Below are 17,613 nucleotides of genomic sequence, written 5' to 3' on the forward strand. Positions count from 1 at the left end.
AGGAGAGAAGTCAGGGCTGGCAGTAACAACTTGGCCACCGTCTGCAGACCTGACTGGGGATGCGGTGGAATTGAGAATGTCTGTAGAAATGAGGAAGAGGACCAAAGACAGTCTGGGACAACACCTAAATATAGCTGTCGGAGCAAAAGTTCAAGATGAAGAAAAACGAATCATTCTTAGAAATGGAGGAGAGGAGCAAAAGAGGCGGAGCAAAGTGGGGCGGAATCAGAGTAGGCCACGCTTCTAAGAAGTTTGGTAAAGGAATTGTGAAAGGAATGTAGTTGAATTTCAGGGTAAGCTGGGGAATTAAAGCAGTGTGTAGATCCAGGGAAACAGCAAATAGGGCAGGAACCACTGAAGGAACAAATAAAGGGGGAGGCTGGATCCGGGTTGTCTTGAGTAGGGACATCTAAAAAAAAAAAAAAGAGTGAAACTGAAGGTGTGGGGTGGATTGGGTGCCTGCCGTGCCCCGGGGAAGCTTGGGGCAACTGTGTGCCGAGGCTGTGAGGTTGTCTGGAAGAGGCTCCTGGACAGTGAGAGCTGAGCAGTGGGGAAGAGGACTGTGTGGTCTGGAAGAGGAGAGAAAGGAGGGTGAGCGGCTGAATGGGTATCCACGCTCCCACACCAAGGCAGAAAGAGGGAGAGGGCCTAGGCATCTCAGGGAGGCAGAGGTAGTGCCAAGCAGGCTGAGAGGCTTTAGTCTTAGCCACTTTTGCCCCATTCCTCCAAATATACATTCGAAGTAAAAACAAAGCAATGCAGAACTGTTTGCTATGTAAATTTAGATTCTAAAGCCCTGTTCTATAGAGATTCTGGAGCTGCCACCGCACCCCAGAAAACGGACAGCTAAAGAGAAAACTTCCCTTGGTGATGGGTATTAGATTTTACAAGAAGAGGCCAAAGGAGACACATACTTATGCCTGAAGAACTTTCCAGAGATAGCATTGCATAGTGAAACAGCCTGAATTATTTTTATTTTTAAAAACATTTTTTATTTTTATTTTTTTCTGAGGTAGAGTCTCACTCTGTCACCCAGGCTGGAGTGCAGTGGCGTGATCTCGGCTCACTGCAATCTCCGCCTCCCGGGTTCAAGCAACTCTCCTGCCTCAGCCTCCCAAGTAGCTGGGATTACAGGCATGCGTCACCATGTGCCAGCTAATTTTTTTTTTTTTTTCTAGTTTTAGTAGAGATGGGGTTTCACCATGTTGGCCAGGCTGGTCTTGAACTCGTCACCGCAAGTGATCCACTGCCTTGGCCCCCCAAAGTGCTGGGATTTCAGGCATGAGCCACTGCACCCGGCCAAAAATTTCTTTTCTTTAAGATGAGGCCTCTGTTGCCCAGGCTGGAGTGCAGTGTCACAATCATAGCTCACTGTGACTTTGGACTCCTGGGCTCAAGCAATCCTCCTGCCTCAGCCTCTCAAGTAGCTGGGATTACAGGCACCCACTCCCAGCTAATTCTTTTAAAATAATTGTTTTTAGAGATGAGGGTGTCTATTTGCTGCCCAGGTTGGTCCCAGACTCCTGACAGGCTGCATTTTAATCCTAGCTCCACCACTTAGGGGAGTCAAAATTCAAAACGCAGAAAAGGGCATATACGCTGGGCGCAGGGGCTTACACCTGCAATCCCAGCAATTTGGGAGACTGAGGTGGGCGGGTTGCTTGAGGTCAGGAGTTCGAGACCAGCCTGGGCAATGTGGGAAAACTTGTCTCTGCTAAAAATACAAAAATTAGCCAGATGTGGTAGTGCACACCTGTAATCCCAGCTACTCCGAAGGTTGAGGCAGGAGAATCCCTTGAACTCAGGAGGCAGAGGTTACAGTGAGCAGAGATCCAACACTCAACTCCATAAAAACAAACAAACAAAAAGAAAGCAGGCTGGGTGTGGTGGCTCACTAATCCCAGCACTTTGGGAGGCCAAGGTGAGCGGATCACCTGAGGTTGAGCATTCGAGACCAGCCTGACCAACAAGGAGAAACTCTGTCTCTACTAAAAATACAAAATTAGCTGGGCTTGGTTGCACATGCCTGTAATCCCAGCTACTCGGGAGACAGAAGCAGGAGAAGTGCTTGAACCTGGGAGGCGGAGGTTGCAGTGAGCCAAGATCGTGCCATTGCACTCCAGCTTGGGCAACAAGAGCGAAACTCCATCTCAAAAAAAAAAAAAAAAAAAAAAAAAAAAAAAAAAAAAAGCAAAGGGCATATAGTGAAAAGCTTTCTTCCTACACATGAGTATTCACTTCCTCTTCCTAGAGGCAACCAAGGTTATCTGTGTGTGTGTGTGTGTGTGTGTGTGTGTGTGTGTGTGTGTGTGTTTTGAGACAGTCTCACTCTGTCACCCAGGCTGGAGTGCATTGGTTCGATCTCACTGCAAACTCTGCCTCCCAGTCTCAAGCGATGCTTGTGCCTCAGCCTCCCAGTTTTTTTTTTCTTTTTTTTTCTTTTTAAACAGGGTCTCATTCTGTCGCCCAGGGTGGAGTGCAGTGGCACGATCATAGCTCACTGCAGCCTCGACCTCCCGGGTCAGGTGATCCTCCCACCTCAGCCTCCGGTGTAGCTGGGGCTACTGGTATGCACCACCACACCCAGTTAATTTTTCTTAGTCTCGTTCTGTCACCCAGACTGGAGTGCATTGGTGCCATCTCATTTGTTTCACAGCAACCTTTGACTTCTGGGCTCAAGCGATCCTCCCACCTCAGCCTCCTAAGGTGGCTAATTAAAAAAAATTTTTTTTTTTTTAGAGATGGGGTTTCGCCATGTTGCCCAGGCGGATCTCGAACTCCTGGGCTCAAACAATCCTTCCACCTCGATCTTTCAAAGAGCTGGGATGAGAGATTTCCACCATGCCTGGCCTCAGTTTCTTTCTTTTTTAATTTTTTTTTTAGACGTTATAACTCTTTTTAATGGCCTCATTTTGTTATGTTTAATTCGAGAAATATTCTTTTCATATACAAAGAATATATTTTCTCTCCCTTTAAAAACAAATAGTAGACTGTTTAATACCTTGCTTTATTCAGTTAGTGATGTTTCTTAGATACGGTTCCAAATCAGTATACAAAGCACTTCCTCTTCCTCTCTTCCGGCTACATAGCAATCCACTGAATGGGTGAGCTATGAGCTATTTAACCTATTCTTTATTGATGGACATTTCGCTTTGTATATACATTTGTAATTCTGATATATAGTACAAATCACCCTCCAAAGAAATTGTACTGGTTTCTTCTCCTACAATGTGTGAGAGTTGGGTAATTACTTAATCTCAGTGTGTGAGTCTCAGTTTCTCTATCTGTAAAATAAGCAAAACAGTGTTGACAATATCTATTTCTTGGAATTATTGTGGAGATTACTGAGATGATGCATGTAAAGTATTTGGCATGTAGGAGTTGGTGCTCTCCAAATAAGGATATGATTTTATTTGTATTTGTGAGCCACTGTCCCAGCCAGGTAAATGGATATGATGAGACCTCCTTACCAGACTGGGTTTCTCTGATTAGAATGAGGAGCAGATGTTGCAGGAAATTAGCAATTGAGATCAGAAGAGCTGTGGGCATTCTCTTGCCAGAGGTGCCATGTCTCCAAGGCACCTCAGCCTCTCCCATTTGTCTTCTGCTCCCAGGTCCATCCAAGCTGAGCGATCGTGCTGACTCAAGAAAAAGCCTTTGGGACCAAGGATGCTTTTCCATGATCATCAAGAATCTTAAGATAGAAGACTCAGATACTTACATCTGTGAAGTGGAGAACAAGAAGGAGGAGGTGGAATTGCTGGTGTTCGGATGTGAGTGGGGCAGGTGGGGACGAGGATACCTCCTGGCTGGTTCTCTTCCCCACTACTCCCACCCCTGCACCAAATCCAGCCTGAGCTGGTGATACCGCAGCAGCCCCAAGAGGACCAGGCTGTCAAACTGGCCTCCGAATCTCTTCAAAGCCCTTTTGATTAGGTGGGGGATGGTGGTGGGCGGAGGAGGGAAGAGGCCTTGGGAAAAGGAAAGAAAAGGGAAGGAAGCAAGGGAAGGAGAGAGAGAGACTGGGGAAGAGAGGATGAGGGGAGAGGAGGAAAGAAGAGAGAGAGGAGGGGAGAGGGAAACCCTGTCTTGGCTGGGGGTGGGCAGCTGGGTGCTGGGAGGAAGGAGATGTTGGGATGGAGATAATGGAGAGATGTTCTTGGTTTCCTGTCCTCTGCCCTTCTCCTTGGGGATGGTATGTGTGTGACACAGCTGGCCTTTCCCTCCACAGTGACTGCCAACTCTGACACCCACCTGCTTGAGGGGCAAAGCCTGACCCTGACCTTGGAGAGCCCCCCTGGTAGTAGCCCCTCAGTGAAATGTAGGAGTCCAGGGGGTAAGAACATACAGGGGGGGAGGACCCTCTTTGTGCCTCAGCTGGAGCGCCAGGATAGTGGCACCTGGACATGCACCGTCTCGCAGGACCAGAAGACGGTGGAGTTCAAAATAGACATCGTGGTGCTAGGTAAGGGAAGCCCCTCTGCCCGCAGTCTCCTCCCTGCCCCGGAGGCTGACAGCCCCTCCCTCTGCTCTCACTTCCTTGCTTCTGGGTCTGGTGCTGGGAGGTCAGGAGTGGAGAAGGCTAGGTCCCCTAGAGCTGAGGCCATTCTTGCAGGACTCACTGGGACCCTCATTATCAGGGGGCTGATTGACAGCCACCCCTCAGTGTGGTGGACATGGAGAAAGGAAGGGCTGGGGAAGGTAAGGATGCTAGAGGCCCCAGTCTCCTCTGGAGGCCCCAAAGGATGAATGTCAGGGCGTTTACTTTCTTTGTTGCCTCAGCTCCCCACCCCTACCAAGTTGGCAAATCCACTTACTCACGGACACTAACACCAGCAAGCCGACCCTGATGATGTTCTATGTTGTACCTCTGGACCCCTGAGTCAGGCCACTGTGGAGAGACCGAGGTCCTACCCCAGATCCTGTCCCCTGGGTGCTTATGGGACATAAGGTAGTGTAGTGTGCCAGTTTAGTGCATGGACCCTGGTTGAAATCCTGGTTCTGCCACAACCATGTGACCTTGGGTGAGTTACTGAACCTCTCTGCACCTTGGTTTCAGCCTCTGTGAAATGGGGATGATGTTAACTGCCATAGTGCCTACCTTGTATTAAGTTGAGGACTGATACACGCAAGGCACTAAAAATGGTGCCTGGCACAGAGTAAGCCCTAGTTAAAGTTAAGTGTTCGTTCTTATTTTGTGAAGGGTGATGAGTTATGGCTCTAAGGAGTGGAGGCCAAATGGCTTCTGTGGTCCAGGAATCCTGAGGACAGCAAGGATCCCCTGTGGCTGGGCTGTTCTGTGATGGCTTCTGGGAGGAGAGAGGTGGTCTGCTATAGGAAAATGCTGGGTGGAAGAGGGGAGAGAAGGCTGGAGAGGTAGGAAGGAACTGAAGCATCTGAAATGACAAGGTGGGTGTCTGTTCTCATCGGCTCCCCTTCCATCTCCCTGCTGCCCCCGCATGCCGACCCCACTCGTGCAGTCTCATCTTCCTATCTCCTCACTCGGGGTCTCTCCCTTCCCACCTCCAGCTTTCCAGAAGGCCTCCAGCACAGTCTATAAGAAAGAGGGGGAACAGGTGGAGTTCTCCTTCCCACTCGCCTTTACACTTGAAAAGCTGACGGGCAGTGGCGAGCTGTGGTGGCAGGCGGAGAGGGCCTCCTCCTCCAAGTCTTGGATTACCTTCGACCTGAAGAACAAGGAAGTGTCTGTAAAACGGGTTACCCAGGACCCCAAGCTCCAGATGGGCAAGAAGCTCCCGCTCCACCTCACCCTGCCCCAGGCCTTGCCTCAGTATGCTGGCTCTGGAAACCTCACGCTGGCCCTTGAAGCGAAAACAGGAAAGTTGCATCAGGAAGTGAACCTCGTGGTGATGAGAGGTGAGGGGCCAGGCCAGGGAGGGGCAGGCAGGGGAAGGAGGTGGAGGGCCCTGGCCCAGGGCTCCCTCTGAGGCAAGCCAGGCCCCAAGAGGGGATGCCTAGGCCCTGGTTACCTGGATGAAGTAAGGGAGGGCCCTTTGGGTTTGGGGCTGGTTTTGAGCTGAGACATCTATGAGCCGGCGTGGGGCTGGCTTCACTGAAGATCCGCAAACCACTTGGGCTAAGAACCGGGGTTCCCGTTCTGCCTGTGACCAACCCTTTGTGACCCTGACTAAGCCCCCTCCCACTTCAGGCCTGCTTCCTGACCTGTCTAATAAAGATAATGAAATCTGCTCTCTGTAGGATAGTAATGATGATAATGTCAAGCTCCAAGTTGAGTTTCTGGCTTCCTTATCTCCTTATCATCATAACAACTCCACAAATAATAATGGCTAACACTTAATGCTCAGCACCGGCCGGGCCCCATCCAGACACTACATGTATGTCTGCTTTTACTACTGTCCGCAGGTTGTTCAGTCCCTTGCCCAGAGGCACTCAGCTGCTAAGCAGCGGAGCTGGGATTCAAATCCAATACCACTGGACCCCAAACGCTGTTTTTCCTCATACGACTGCATGAAAATCTGCTCTAAAAGGCTAAAAGAAGGCCGCCCATATAGAGTATCATTTTAATTGTTCCACTGAATCTCAGGCTTTCAATCTCAGCCTCTCATTCCTCTGCAGCCACTCAGTTCCAGGAAAATTTGACCTGTGAAGTGTGGGGACCCACCTCCCCTAAGCTGACGCTGAGCTTGAAACTGGAGAACAAGGGGGCAACGGTCTCGAAGCAGGCGAAGGCGGTGTGGGTGCTGAACCCTGAGGCGGGGATGTGGCAGTGTCTGCTGAGTGACTCGGGACAGGTCCTGCTAGAATCCAACATCAAGGGTGAGGACCCAGGTTCCATGGCCTCTGCCTCCTGAGCTACGGGGCCTTCCTGTGGTTGGCAGAGACCACCCAGAGTCCCAGCCTCCCAATGCCTGAGTTGGGGGGTTATGGGGATGGTGTCCTGGAGGCATAGAAGTGATGAGGTGAGGTGGGTTGTGGTCCTGGGCTCTAGGCTGCCAACTGTAGTTCTACAAGTTCCGACTCCCTCAGGTCTACAGCCTAGGAATGGGGTCCACCTGACCAAAAGCCCTCCTCCCTGGCTCCTGGCTTTTCTCCAAATCCAGACACACATACACACACACTCACACATGCACTCACACACACATGCACTCACATGTACTCACATAAACTCTCACACACCCACACACACATCACTCACACACTGGCACACACTCATACACACACTACACACATCCACACTCTCACACCTACACACTTACACACATCTACTCACATACATGCACTCACACATACTCTCACACACTCGTACACTCACACACACGTACTCACACAGACTCATACACACTCACACGCACACACACTCACATGTACACACATGCACACATGCACATTCACGCATGCATACACATTCACACATGCACACACATGCGCACACACTCTTACACATTCACACACATACTCTCACCCACGCACACTCACACCCACTCTCATACATGCACACTCACACACTCTCATACACTCACATACATTCATATGCACACGTGCACACACACACATGCATGCACACATTCACACACATGCACTCACATGCACACATTCACGCACACATCCTCACACACATGCACACACGCACGCATGCACATACACACACACACATTCACACACATCACACACACATTCACACACACGCACTCACACACACACACACAGAGTCCAGGGTCTAGACCACTGCTTCTACCTCTGCAGAGTGCCCTGTGGTCTCTCAAACATAAAACCGATTCCCCAGCACTGGCGGCCTTTAAGAGTCCCCAAGCACTCTGCCCCTCTCTCCCAACCCCAGGATCAAACCAGAGACTGGCCAGGCGGGGTTGCAGGTCAGTCCTCAGTCCGCTGGCCTGTGGAGGAGGGTGGTGCACTGAGCACATTTCTTTCCCTTGCAGTTGTGCCCACATGGCCCACCCCGGTGCAGCCAATGGCCCTGATTGTGCTGGGGGGCGTTGCGGGCCTCCTGCTTTTCACTGGGCTAGGCATCTTCTTCTGTGTCAGGTGCCGGCATCGAAGGGTGAGTGACCCCACACCTGGTCCCCACAGGGCCCTCAAACCCCTGAGTCCCGTACCAGGAGATCCCGTATATGGGACCTGCTTTTGGCCAGCTCCCTCTGCCCACCCCTAAGTTCCCCTGCTGCCCTGACCCAGATGCCACTCAAGGGAGAGACAGAAAGGAGCAGAGAGTTAATTCCAGGATAGATGGCCTGAGCTATGTAACTGCTTCTCCTCTCCCAGCTTCCCCCAATCCCCCCACCAAGGGGCACCTCCCTTCTGGAGGCCTGGAACCCTCATGACTCCCTTTCTTGTCCCTGGACAGCGTCAAGCAGAGCGGATGTCTCAGATCAAGAGACTCCTCAGTGAAAAGAAGACCTGCCAGTGCCCTCAGTAAGGATCTGGGAGGAGGGGCTGGGAGAGGGGAAAAGGGTGGGGAGAGGGAGTGAGAGAGGAGGGGGAGGAAGGGGGGACAAAGGGGGCAGGAAGGGAGGATGGACAGGAGGAAGGAGTTGAGGAGGGAGAGTTGGGGGGAGCGGAGGCGAGGAGACTGGGGCTAAAGGGGTGTGGTGGAGAGGATAGAGGGGTGGGAAAAGATGGCCAGGAGCTAGAAGGAGGCGGAAGTGGGAGGGTGGAGCTGAAGGAGCAGCAGGCCAGGGCCTTTCTGGACTAGTTCTGCAGCTGTTGCCCAGAGGCTAGCACTGCGCTGGAAAAGCCATGGAGCTGCTAGAACATAAAGGGGTTGCAGTGGGGACAGACCTGCTCCCCTTCTTCTTTGTTCCGCAGCCGGTTTCAGAAGACATGTGGCCCCATTTGAGGCACGAGGCCAGGGAGATCCCAATTGCAGCCTCCCCAGGTGTCTGCCCCGCGTTTCCCGTTGGGCTCATGGCCTGCGGACCAGATGAATGTAGCAGATCCTAGGCCTCTGGCCTCCTGTTCGCCTCCTCTACGATTTACCATTGTTTCTCCTGGGTTAGGCCCCAGCTTCATTGGTTAAGTGTTGCTCTCTATTTTCCAGAGGCTTAATCACACCATTCTCCCCACCGTTTCCTTTTCCTTCAAGCCCTAGCCCTTCTCTCATTATTTCTCTCTGACCTTCTCCCCCACTGCTCATTTGGATCCCAGGGGAGTGTTCAGGGCCAGCCCTGGCTGGCATGGAGGGTGAGGCTAGGTGTCCGGAAGCATGGAACATGGGACTGTTATTTCACAGGACAGGACCCTGGGACCACAGAGGGCAGGAACTTGCACAAAATCACACAGCCAAGCCAGTCAAGGATAGATGCAGATCCAGAGGTTTCTGGCAGCCAGCACCTCCTGCCCCACGCTGCCTGCGTCTCACCCTATGTGGGTGGGGCCACAGACTCACGTCCTGACCTTGCACAGGCAGCCCCACTGGACACAGCCCCATGTACACAGCCACAAGGGATGCTTCACATCCTCTGTCTGTTTGAGACTTACAAAAATCCTACAAGGCTGGCAGTGACAGAACTAAGATGATCATCTCCAGTTTACAGACCAGAATCAGAGCTCAGAAAAGCTAGATGATTAATTACCCAAGGTCATACAGCTAGCAAGTGCTGGAGTCGGGACTAACCCAGGTCCCTTGTCCCAAGTTCCACTGCTGCCTCTTGAATGCAGGGACAAATGCCACACGGCTGTCACCAGTGGCTAGTGGTGGGTACTCAGGGTGTACTGTTGGGTTCGCAGGAGCACAGCACCCATGGGAAGGGCCCATCTTAGAGAATTTATAAGCAGGGATGAAGGCCTCCCTGTCTAAAATTCCTCCTTCATCCCCCGCTGGTGGCAGAATCTGTTACCAGAGGACAAAGCCTTTGGCTCTTCTGATCAGAGTGCAGGCTGGGAGCACAGGCCCTGTGGCAGACAATGCCCAGTGACCAGCCACTCACCCTGTGCAGAACCTCCTGGAAGTGAGTTTTGCTGGGAGAAGGGATAGCTAGCCTGAGAGGGAACCCTCTAAGGGACCTCAAAGGTGATTGTGCCAGGCTCTGTGCCTGCCCCACACCCTCCCTTACCCTCCTCCAGACCAGTCAGGACACAGGGAAATCAGGGTTACAAATCGTCTTCTTCTTGACCCATTTCTGTCAGGATCCCCTCTCTTCCTACCCTTCCTCACCACTTCCCTCAGTCCCAACTCCTTTTCCCTCTTTCGTCTCCTCCTATCTTTACAGCCTGCCTCTTCCAGGAAGACCACCCTATTGCTGCTGGGGCTCCCCATTTGCTTACTTTGCATTTGTGCCCACTCTCCACCCCTGCTCCCCTGAGCTGAAAGAAAAATACAATAAACTTACTAAAAGAAGATGCTCTTCGTGTGTGTGTGTGTGTGTGTCTGTGAGAGACAGAGAGAGAAAGACAGAGACAGAGAGAGAGACAGAGACAGAGAGACAGACAGAGACAGAGAGAGAGACAGAGAAAGAGAGAGAGACCCCTTCTCTGGGGACCAGGAATCTTCTGGTCTTTGGGGTCGGACCCAGAGGAGAGGTTGCCTGGCGTGCCCCAGGAAGGAGATGAAGTTTCCCTGGAGAGGGAAAAATTCTGTGGAGGCTGGCTATCCACCTCCACAACCCACAGGGCTCTGTGTGGGCCTGTGTGTGTGTGAGGCTGAGACTCTGTAATTACACGTGTGTGATATACTGTGGGGGAGGGACTCAGGGTTGCGTGAGCTCTCCTGGTGTATGTGTGTGGCAGAGAAAAAGGACTGTGAGAAACTGTAACATGTGTGTGCAAATTGTATCCCCAACATGTGTGTTTGTGTTCCAGGAGGAGGAAGCAGTGTGTGTGTGTCTGTGTGCATGCATGCGCCCACATCCTTTTAGCTTGTGCACACCCACCCTCAACTCCACAAGCAGCCCCAGCTTGCACCACAAGCCCCCTCACTCCCAAACTCAAGGCCCAGCCCTCACACAGATATACACAGTGACACACGCTTCCTCCTCCCCGAACAGCTAGCTCCTCAGTCCCCAACAACACCAGCTGCCTCTTGGAGCTTGTGTTCGTGTTGAAAACGGGAAGGGGTGGGGGCAGGACATGAACCATTTCACCAATGAAGCCGGTTCCCAGCCATCCTCCTCACCCGCCTCCCTCTCGGCGCCTTCCTTGCCCCTCCTCCCCTAGTCACCACCGTCCAGTTCCCCACCCTACACTCGTTTCCCGCCCCCCACCCCACAAAGCTGTCCTGCAGTCCCCCTCGCCTGGGCTCACTGGCAGGATGACCGTGGGAGAGAGGGTCCTGGAGAGTGAGAGGGGCAGAGACTGAGTGAGCCGCAGGCTGAGCCAGGGAGGCCGGGACTGAGGGGGAGGAGGGAGGCCCGGGGGAAGGGAGGGAGGGAGAGAGGGAAGGAGGGAGGAGGGCGGGTGAGCTGGAGCCGGCAGGCAGCGCGAGCCTGAGAGAGCCGCGTCGGGAGTGCGGTCTCCATGGCAGTGCTGGGCGCAGCCAGAGGTAAGACGACCCCTGCCCCAACCCCCGTGTTGCCTCCCTTTCCCCCCAAGGCTGCCTCCTCTCCCCTAGGCCACCCCTCCTCCCAGCCACCTGCTGTTTCTGCCCTGGAGAACCTGGAGGGGGACAGGAGGGAGGAGCCGCCTGACCTTACCCCTTCACCCCAAAGGGCGAGGGACCCCGTCGGCCAGGGAACCTCCCAGATCCCCCTTCCCACCTTCCTCTGATCTCTCCCTGTCCTTCACCTCCCTCTCTCTGTCCTTCACATCTTTCCTGCCTCCTTCCCTCTCTGACTTCCTATCTCTTTCGTCCTGAGCCCACCAGCTGGGCCTGGGTAGAGGTGGGTGGGAAGGGGTCCAGGGCTGTAGGAGAGGACACTGGGGACTGCTTGTGGCCAAGTCCCTCCACCTCCCTCTGGCTGGCCATTGTCATGGCAACTAGGGTGTACTGGGCTCCGGAGGGAAGCCAAGGGTGGGGGTGGACCAGGACCTCTTGGGGAAAGCAAGGGTCTGAGCTGCTTCCATGGGAAACAGACCCTTTCACTGCTGTGCCCCATTTTACCCCACTTACCCTAAAGCCATTATGTGCTTCCTTACAGCCTCACTCTGTTCAGGGTTTCACCCGATTCCCTTACCCCCTTCCCAGGGCTCACTGAAGCTCAGCATCACGCACTAAAACTGGGACCATCCTTCCTCCCATCAGAGGGAAACTGAGGCTCTGGGCCAGGGAGGAAGAGTCAAGGTCTCCCCGCGGGAGTCAGCACCTTATTGAACATTTGGCTTTTCTTCTCAGCTTCCTATTCACTGCTCCCTCCCTCCCTTCCTCCTCCAGTCCCTCCTCCCTCCAAAGCCTCCTCTCCAGGGGGTTTGAGCTTTTCCTGCTATTTTCAGATACTACCACTTTGCCCCCTCTTTCTCTTCTGCTCAAACTCTCCTCCTTCTCCCTAGTTCCCCCTCTTTCCATTTCTGGATGCTTCTGATGTCAGCGGTTTCCCCGCCTTCAGGTTCCCTAGCACCCCCTTCGGTCCCAGACTCCTTTCTCCCATTTTCCCAGATCTGGGGAGCTGGAGGGTGATCATCCAGGTTTGGGGAAGTAGGGGCTAAGCACCAAGACCCCCGCATCCAGGAGACCGGCAGGTAGGGGAGGAAGGCTGTAATGCCATATCCCCGTTCACTGTGAACCCTCAAGAGGAAACCAGTCATGTGTCTCCCATCAGTAGTTCTGAAGAGACATTTAGGGACTTGAAGATAGGGGTGGAGTAGTGCTGAGCAGGGGATGTTCTAAGAAGGAACCCGGGAGTTCCAGCGGGAGGAGAAAGGGCTAAAGGAGACAGGGAGGTGGGAATACCCTCTTCCCTAGAGGTCTGGAAGAGCGGGGCTCTCATCTGTGCGGGGTGTTTAGCTGTCTGATTTAAGGCAAAGGAATGTTCTGAATGACCCTCAGGGCCCTAGTAATCAGTTATCCCTATAGTTTCAAGAAAGGGGGCACAGGAGGCTGGTTATAGACCTTTGCCCTCTCCCTCCCACATCTCATCTTTCCCTTGCAGCCTGTCCAGGGGGCTGAGCCCCACCCCCAAATCCCTGGGGCATCCAGAAGATTCCTGAGTAGTCAAGAACCAGAGGAAAAAGAGACCCGGACGTCCCATCATGGGGCCCAGAACCCCCCAGCCAGCCTCACAGTTGGGAAAGTAGCCAGCTTGCCTGCCCCATCAATTGCAGGGATGCTTAAGGAAGGCCCCGCCCAGTATGAAAGCTGAGGACTGCCTCTGCTGACCCTCAGTCTCCTCCCCTGCCCTCCACATCTGCCCTCAGCTGGGTCGATCATGCAATGCTGAGCACTGGGGTGAGCCTGGGGGCAGCCTGCCTGCTGACAGGGCGAGGATTGTGGGGATCATGGGCATGTTTGTGAGTGGGGCTCCTGGGTGAGACCTAGCCCCCACCCCCACGGAGCTCAAGGGGGTGGGGGGCTGAGGATAGGATGGCTCGGGGCGGGGCCAGGGCAGAGGAGGCCTCCCTGCACTCCAATGCATTGTCCTGGCTGGCCTGTGGGCTCCTGGCGCTGCTGGCCAATGCCTGGATCATCCTCAGCATCTCGGCCAAGCAGCAGAAGCACAAGCCACTGGAGCTGCTGCTGTGCTTCCTAGCGGGCACACACATACTCATGGCAGCTGTGCCCCTCACCACCTTTGCTGTGGTACAGTTGCGGCGTCAGGCTTCCTCCGACTATGACTGGAACGAGAGTATCTGCAAGGTCTTCGTGTCCACCTACTACACCCTGGCCCTGGCCACCTGCTTCACGGTCGCCTCGCTCTCCTACCATCGCATGTGGATGGTGCGCTGGCCAGTCAACTACCGCCTCAGCAACGCCAAGAAGCAGGCGCTGCATGCCGTCGTGGGCATCTGGATGGTCAGCTTCATCCTCTCCACACTGCCCTCCATTGGCTGGCACAACAACGGCGAGCGCTACTATGCCCGCGGCTGCCAGTTCATAGTCTCCAAGATCGGCCTCGGCTTTGGTGTTTGCTTCAGCCTCTTGCTACTTGGGGGCATTGTCATGGGGCTGGTCTGTGTGGCCATCACCTTCTACCAGACACTGTGGGCCCGGCCCAGGAGGGCTCGGCAGGCCCGGAGAGTGGGGGGCGGTGGGGGGACCAAAGCGGGTGGGCCAGGGGGCTTGGGTACCCGGCCAGCTTTTGAGGTGCCAGCCATTGTGGTGGAGGATGCCCGAGGGAAGCGGCGGTCCTCGCTGGATGGCTCGGAGTCTGCCAAGACATCCCTGCAGGTCACCAACTTGGTCAGCGCCATCGTCTTTCTCTATGACTCACTCACAGGGGTGCCCATCTTGGTGAGATCGGGGTCCTCCCCACCTGTTCTCCCCAATATCCAGGCCCCAGCATCATCACCTGACCTCCAACTTCATCAGCCATACAGCAGCTCCGTCATCTCTCCTCTAGTTCCATCATCCATCTTCCTCTCCTCTGTCCATCCCCCACTCCATTTGTGGCCCCCATCTTGATCATCTGACTTTTAGTTCCCACTACCCTGTCTACCCCAGCTCCAGCATCTGCTTCAGTTCCCACTCCTCAGCTCCATCACCGTCCTTCAGTTCCACTACCTGTCCTCCAGCTCCGTCATCCATCCTGCAGCTCCACAGTTCAGCCGCAGACCTCTCATCCAGCTGCTGGGCTCCACTCTCCATTCCCTCCTTCCCTCTGGATGCCACATGGTCTCTGAGCAGTCTTGGGTGGAAACCCCACAGGGCTCACCCCACCACCCCATCTAGTCACTGTTCCTGGGTTCCTCTCTGTCTCTACGCTTCCTGGTCCACCTCTGTTCCTCTCCCTCCTGACCGCAGGGCTTTGCCTCCAGCACTCTCCCCTACCTTCCTCTGAGTCAGTTCCTTCCCTCTGTTCACTCCATCTCCACCTCCGGCTTCACCTCTGTTGGATCACAGGGATCAGGCATTACTTCTGACGTCTTGCCCACCAGCTGCACTAGGATATGGGGTTCAGGTGGGCTCCTCAGCTCTGGCCCTGACCCAGCCCACTCCCACCCTTCCCCAGGTGGTGAGCTTTTTCTCTCTCAAGTCGGACTCGGCGCCCCCCTGGATGGTGCTGGCTGTGCTGTGGTGCTCCATGGCACAGACGCTGCTGCTGCCCTCCTTCATCTGGTCCTGCGAGCGCTACCGCGCCGACGTGCGCACAGTGTGGGAGCAATGCGTGGCCATCATGTCTGAGGAGGATGGAGATGACGGTCAGAAGAGGGGCTGGGCTTTGGCTTTCCTGGACATCTATCTATTCCCTTTCCTGCCCTTCCTTCTCAGTCAGAGGATGGGCTGCCCTGGAGTGCCCCCTACTGGACAGAACCTGCACCACCCTGGGCTCCCCTTTCCCTAAGCAGGCACCTTGCTGTCCACTTACTGCTTCCTGCAGCACTCAGGGCTCCCTTCACCGGGCCTAGGCTCCCCTCCAGAAGTCCACACTACCCAGCTCTGGCACTATGGGGAACCTGAGCTTCCTGAGAGAGGCCCCCAGCCATAGGGATGGCTCTTGGGGGAGGGCATGTAATTGTTTCAATAACTTCATCTATATGTATGAAGCACTCCACTCAGGATTTAGCACTGAACACAGCAAATGCTAGCTACTCTCACTGTCCTCTTGACACATACAGGCTAATGGGAACTAAAGGGGTCTCTGGGAGCTTATCAAGGCAGTGGTCGGGGGTGGTAGGCATTCCCTGCCTGTAACTGCTCTGCCCATTTTCTCTCCTAGATGGGGGCTGTGATGACTATGCAGAGGGCAGAGTTTGCAAAGTTCGCTTTGATGCCAATGGAGCTACAGGACCAGGGAGCCGGGACCCCGCCCAGGTGAAGCTGCTGCCTGGAAGGCACATGCTCTTCCCTCCTCTTGAGAGAGTCCACTACTTACAGGTATGGAACTGGGGGATACACCTCCTACCCTTGGTGCCCCTCATCACTTTTCTCCAGTGTCTGTTATGCACCCCAATCCCCTCTTCCCTAGCCCTGGCTTTCAGGGCACCATAAAGCTGGGTGAAAGAAAACTATAGTAAGAGAGGCATCCCTTCAGATCTCGTGGGGCCAGGTTTGCCCACCGGAGCAAACGTTTTGAAGAAGGTTAAGAAGGTGGCACCATCTTCTGGAGTCCCCACTTGGTTCCTCTGCCTCTGTCCCTGCAGCACCTTCAGGTCTTACCCGCTCCTCTTCCCAGGTCCCCCTATCCCGGCGTCTGTCCCATGATGAGACAAACATCTTCTCTACCCCTCGGGAACCAGGCTCCTTCCTGCACAAGTGGTCATCCTCTGATGACATCCGGGTCCTCCCAGCCCAAAGCCGGGCCCTCGGGGGTCCTCCTGAGTACCTGGGACAAAGACACAGGTTGGAGGATGAGGCGGACGAGGAGGAGGCTGAAGGTGGTGGGGGGCTGGCCAGCCTTCGCCAATTCTTGGAGAGTGGGGTTCTGGGGTCAGGTGGGGGACCCCCACGGGGCCCTGGCTTCTTCCGGGAGGAGATCACCACCTTCATCGATGAGACACCTCTGCCTTCTCCGACTGCCTCACCAGGGCACTCTCCTCGTCGGCCCCGGCCACTGGGCCTCTCACCCCGCCGACTCTCCCTTGGGTCCCCTGAGAGCAGAGCCGTTGGACTTCCTTTGGGACTAAGTGCAGGGAGACGCTGCTCCCTGACGGGGGCCGAAGAAAGTGCAAGGGCTTGGGGAGGATCCTGGGGCCCAGGCAACCCTATCTTTCCCCAGCTGACCCTGTGAGCCCAAGCAGGCCTGCTGAACTCAGAGGAGGAAGCCTGAGTGAGTAACACCTCATTCTGGCCCTGAGAGTAGGGCAGCTGCCTCCAGACTCTGGGGAGATGGGCGCTAGATTTGGGGCTCAGAAGGCCCTGCTCTCTCCCATCCAAGTGACCAGATGCCCTACTCACCTTCCATCACCCCTAGCAATATGTATTAAAGTCTGAAATGTTGCCATGGAAACCTCAGCGTCCAGTGTACTGCGATGGAAAGGGGCTTGGAGGGTGGAGAGGCTCACAGAGGACACGACAGAGCAGGGGCAGCAGACAGAGGCATAGAAGGACACGTGGAGAAAAGATCACACGCTCCACCAGGCAGCCTCGCACAGGGAAGGCTGGGAGGAGCATATCCTGCTGGGGGCAGGGCTTGAGGACACACATGTCTTTGTTGGTTTGGGGTGTGAAGGATCTCTGTTCAGATTTGTTGAGGTGATTTTAGAGCGTGGCTCCAGTCCCAGTGCCCAACTCTCCTTCTAACCCCAAATCCATCCAGGGGCTCACTTTATGGGCAGAAAAGGGTTTGGGGCTGACGTAGTGTCCCGGGCCTGGACACCTCCTCCCTGCTGCATTTTAAAGCTCTTTCTCCAAAGGAGTGTAAGGGTGGATGAGTGTGTGTGGGGAGGGGGGAGGGGGAGGAGCGGGGGTCCGCGTCCACAGTCCTTTTTCTGGACCCAGAAGCGTGTGTGTGGAGGGAACACTGCCCCAGCAGTTACCTCCAGACCTCAGGGGCTGAAGTCACCGCTGGTCCTCCATGGATGCCCAGGCCTGCTCCAGTTCCCGCCTTTTGCCCCCCTCCTCCCAGTTTCTCCCTCTCGTTCCACACT

At 54.6% G+C, this 17,613-nt stretch overlaps 3 protein-coding genes across 7 annotated transcripts in view; 2 read left to right on the forward strand and 1 right to left on the reverse strand.

Annotated features, from left to right (window-relative positions):
- The window catches only part of CD4 (CD4 molecule), a 33,677-nt gene extending 23,342 nt beyond the window's left edge, over positions 1 to 10,335 (forward strand). For both annotated transcript variants that reach the window (XM_050747457.1, XM_050747458.1), the window contains 7 exons: positions 3,615 to 3,773; positions 4,232 to 4,465; positions 5,530 to 5,877; positions 6,598 to 6,798; positions 7,920 to 8,041; positions 8,345 to 8,412; positions 8,806 to 10,335. In XM_050747457.1, coding sequence (XP_050603414.1) covers positions 3,615 to 3,773; positions 4,232 to 4,465; positions 5,530 to 5,877; positions 6,598 to 6,798; positions 7,920 to 8,041; positions 8,345 to 8,412; positions 8,806 to 8,836 — 1,163 coding nt within the window. In that variant the 3' untranslated portion in view covers positions 8,837 to 10,335. The remainder of the gene's footprint in view (positions 1 to 3,614; positions 3,774 to 4,231; positions 4,466 to 5,529; positions 5,878 to 6,597; positions 6,799 to 7,919; positions 8,042 to 8,344; positions 8,413 to 8,805) is intronic.
- The window catches only part of PIANP (PILR alpha associated neural protein), a 259,612-nt gene that overhangs the window by 125,177 nt on the left and 116,822 nt on the right, over positions 1 to 17,613 (reverse strand). The gene's annotated exons all lie outside the window — the stretch shown is intronic.
- GPR162 (G protein-coupled receptor 162) lies at positions 11,134 to 16,973 on the forward strand. Of its 4 annotated transcripts, XM_050747441.1 has the most exons (6): positions 11,135 to 11,476; positions 13,020 to 13,315; positions 13,673 to 14,317; positions 15,036 to 15,225; positions 15,744 to 15,901; positions 16,200 to 16,973. In XM_050747441.1, exons 2-6 carry the CDS (start codon positions 13,301 to 13,303, stop codon positions 16,752 to 16,754), a joined length of 1,563 nt encoding a protein of 520 aa, XP_050603398.1. In that variant the 5' UTR covers positions 11,135 to 11,476; positions 13,020 to 13,300; the 3' UTR covers positions 16,755 to 16,973. The 4 variants fall into 4 exon arrangements, with proteins under 4 accessions (XP_050603395.1, XP_050603398.1, XP_050603399.1 ...); XM_050747438.1 differs by having other exon boundaries at positions 11,134 to 11,476; positions 13,020 to 14,317; XM_050747442.1 differs by lacking the exon at positions 13,673 to 14,317.

Source organism: Macaca thibetana, chromosome 11, assembly GCF_024542745.1.
Source record: "Macaca thibetana thibetana isolate TM-01 chromosome 11, ASM2454274v1, whole genome shotgun sequence".
Taxonomy (NCBI): domain Eukaryota; kingdom Metazoa; phylum Chordata; class Mammalia; order Primates; family Cercopithecidae; genus Macaca; species Macaca thibetana.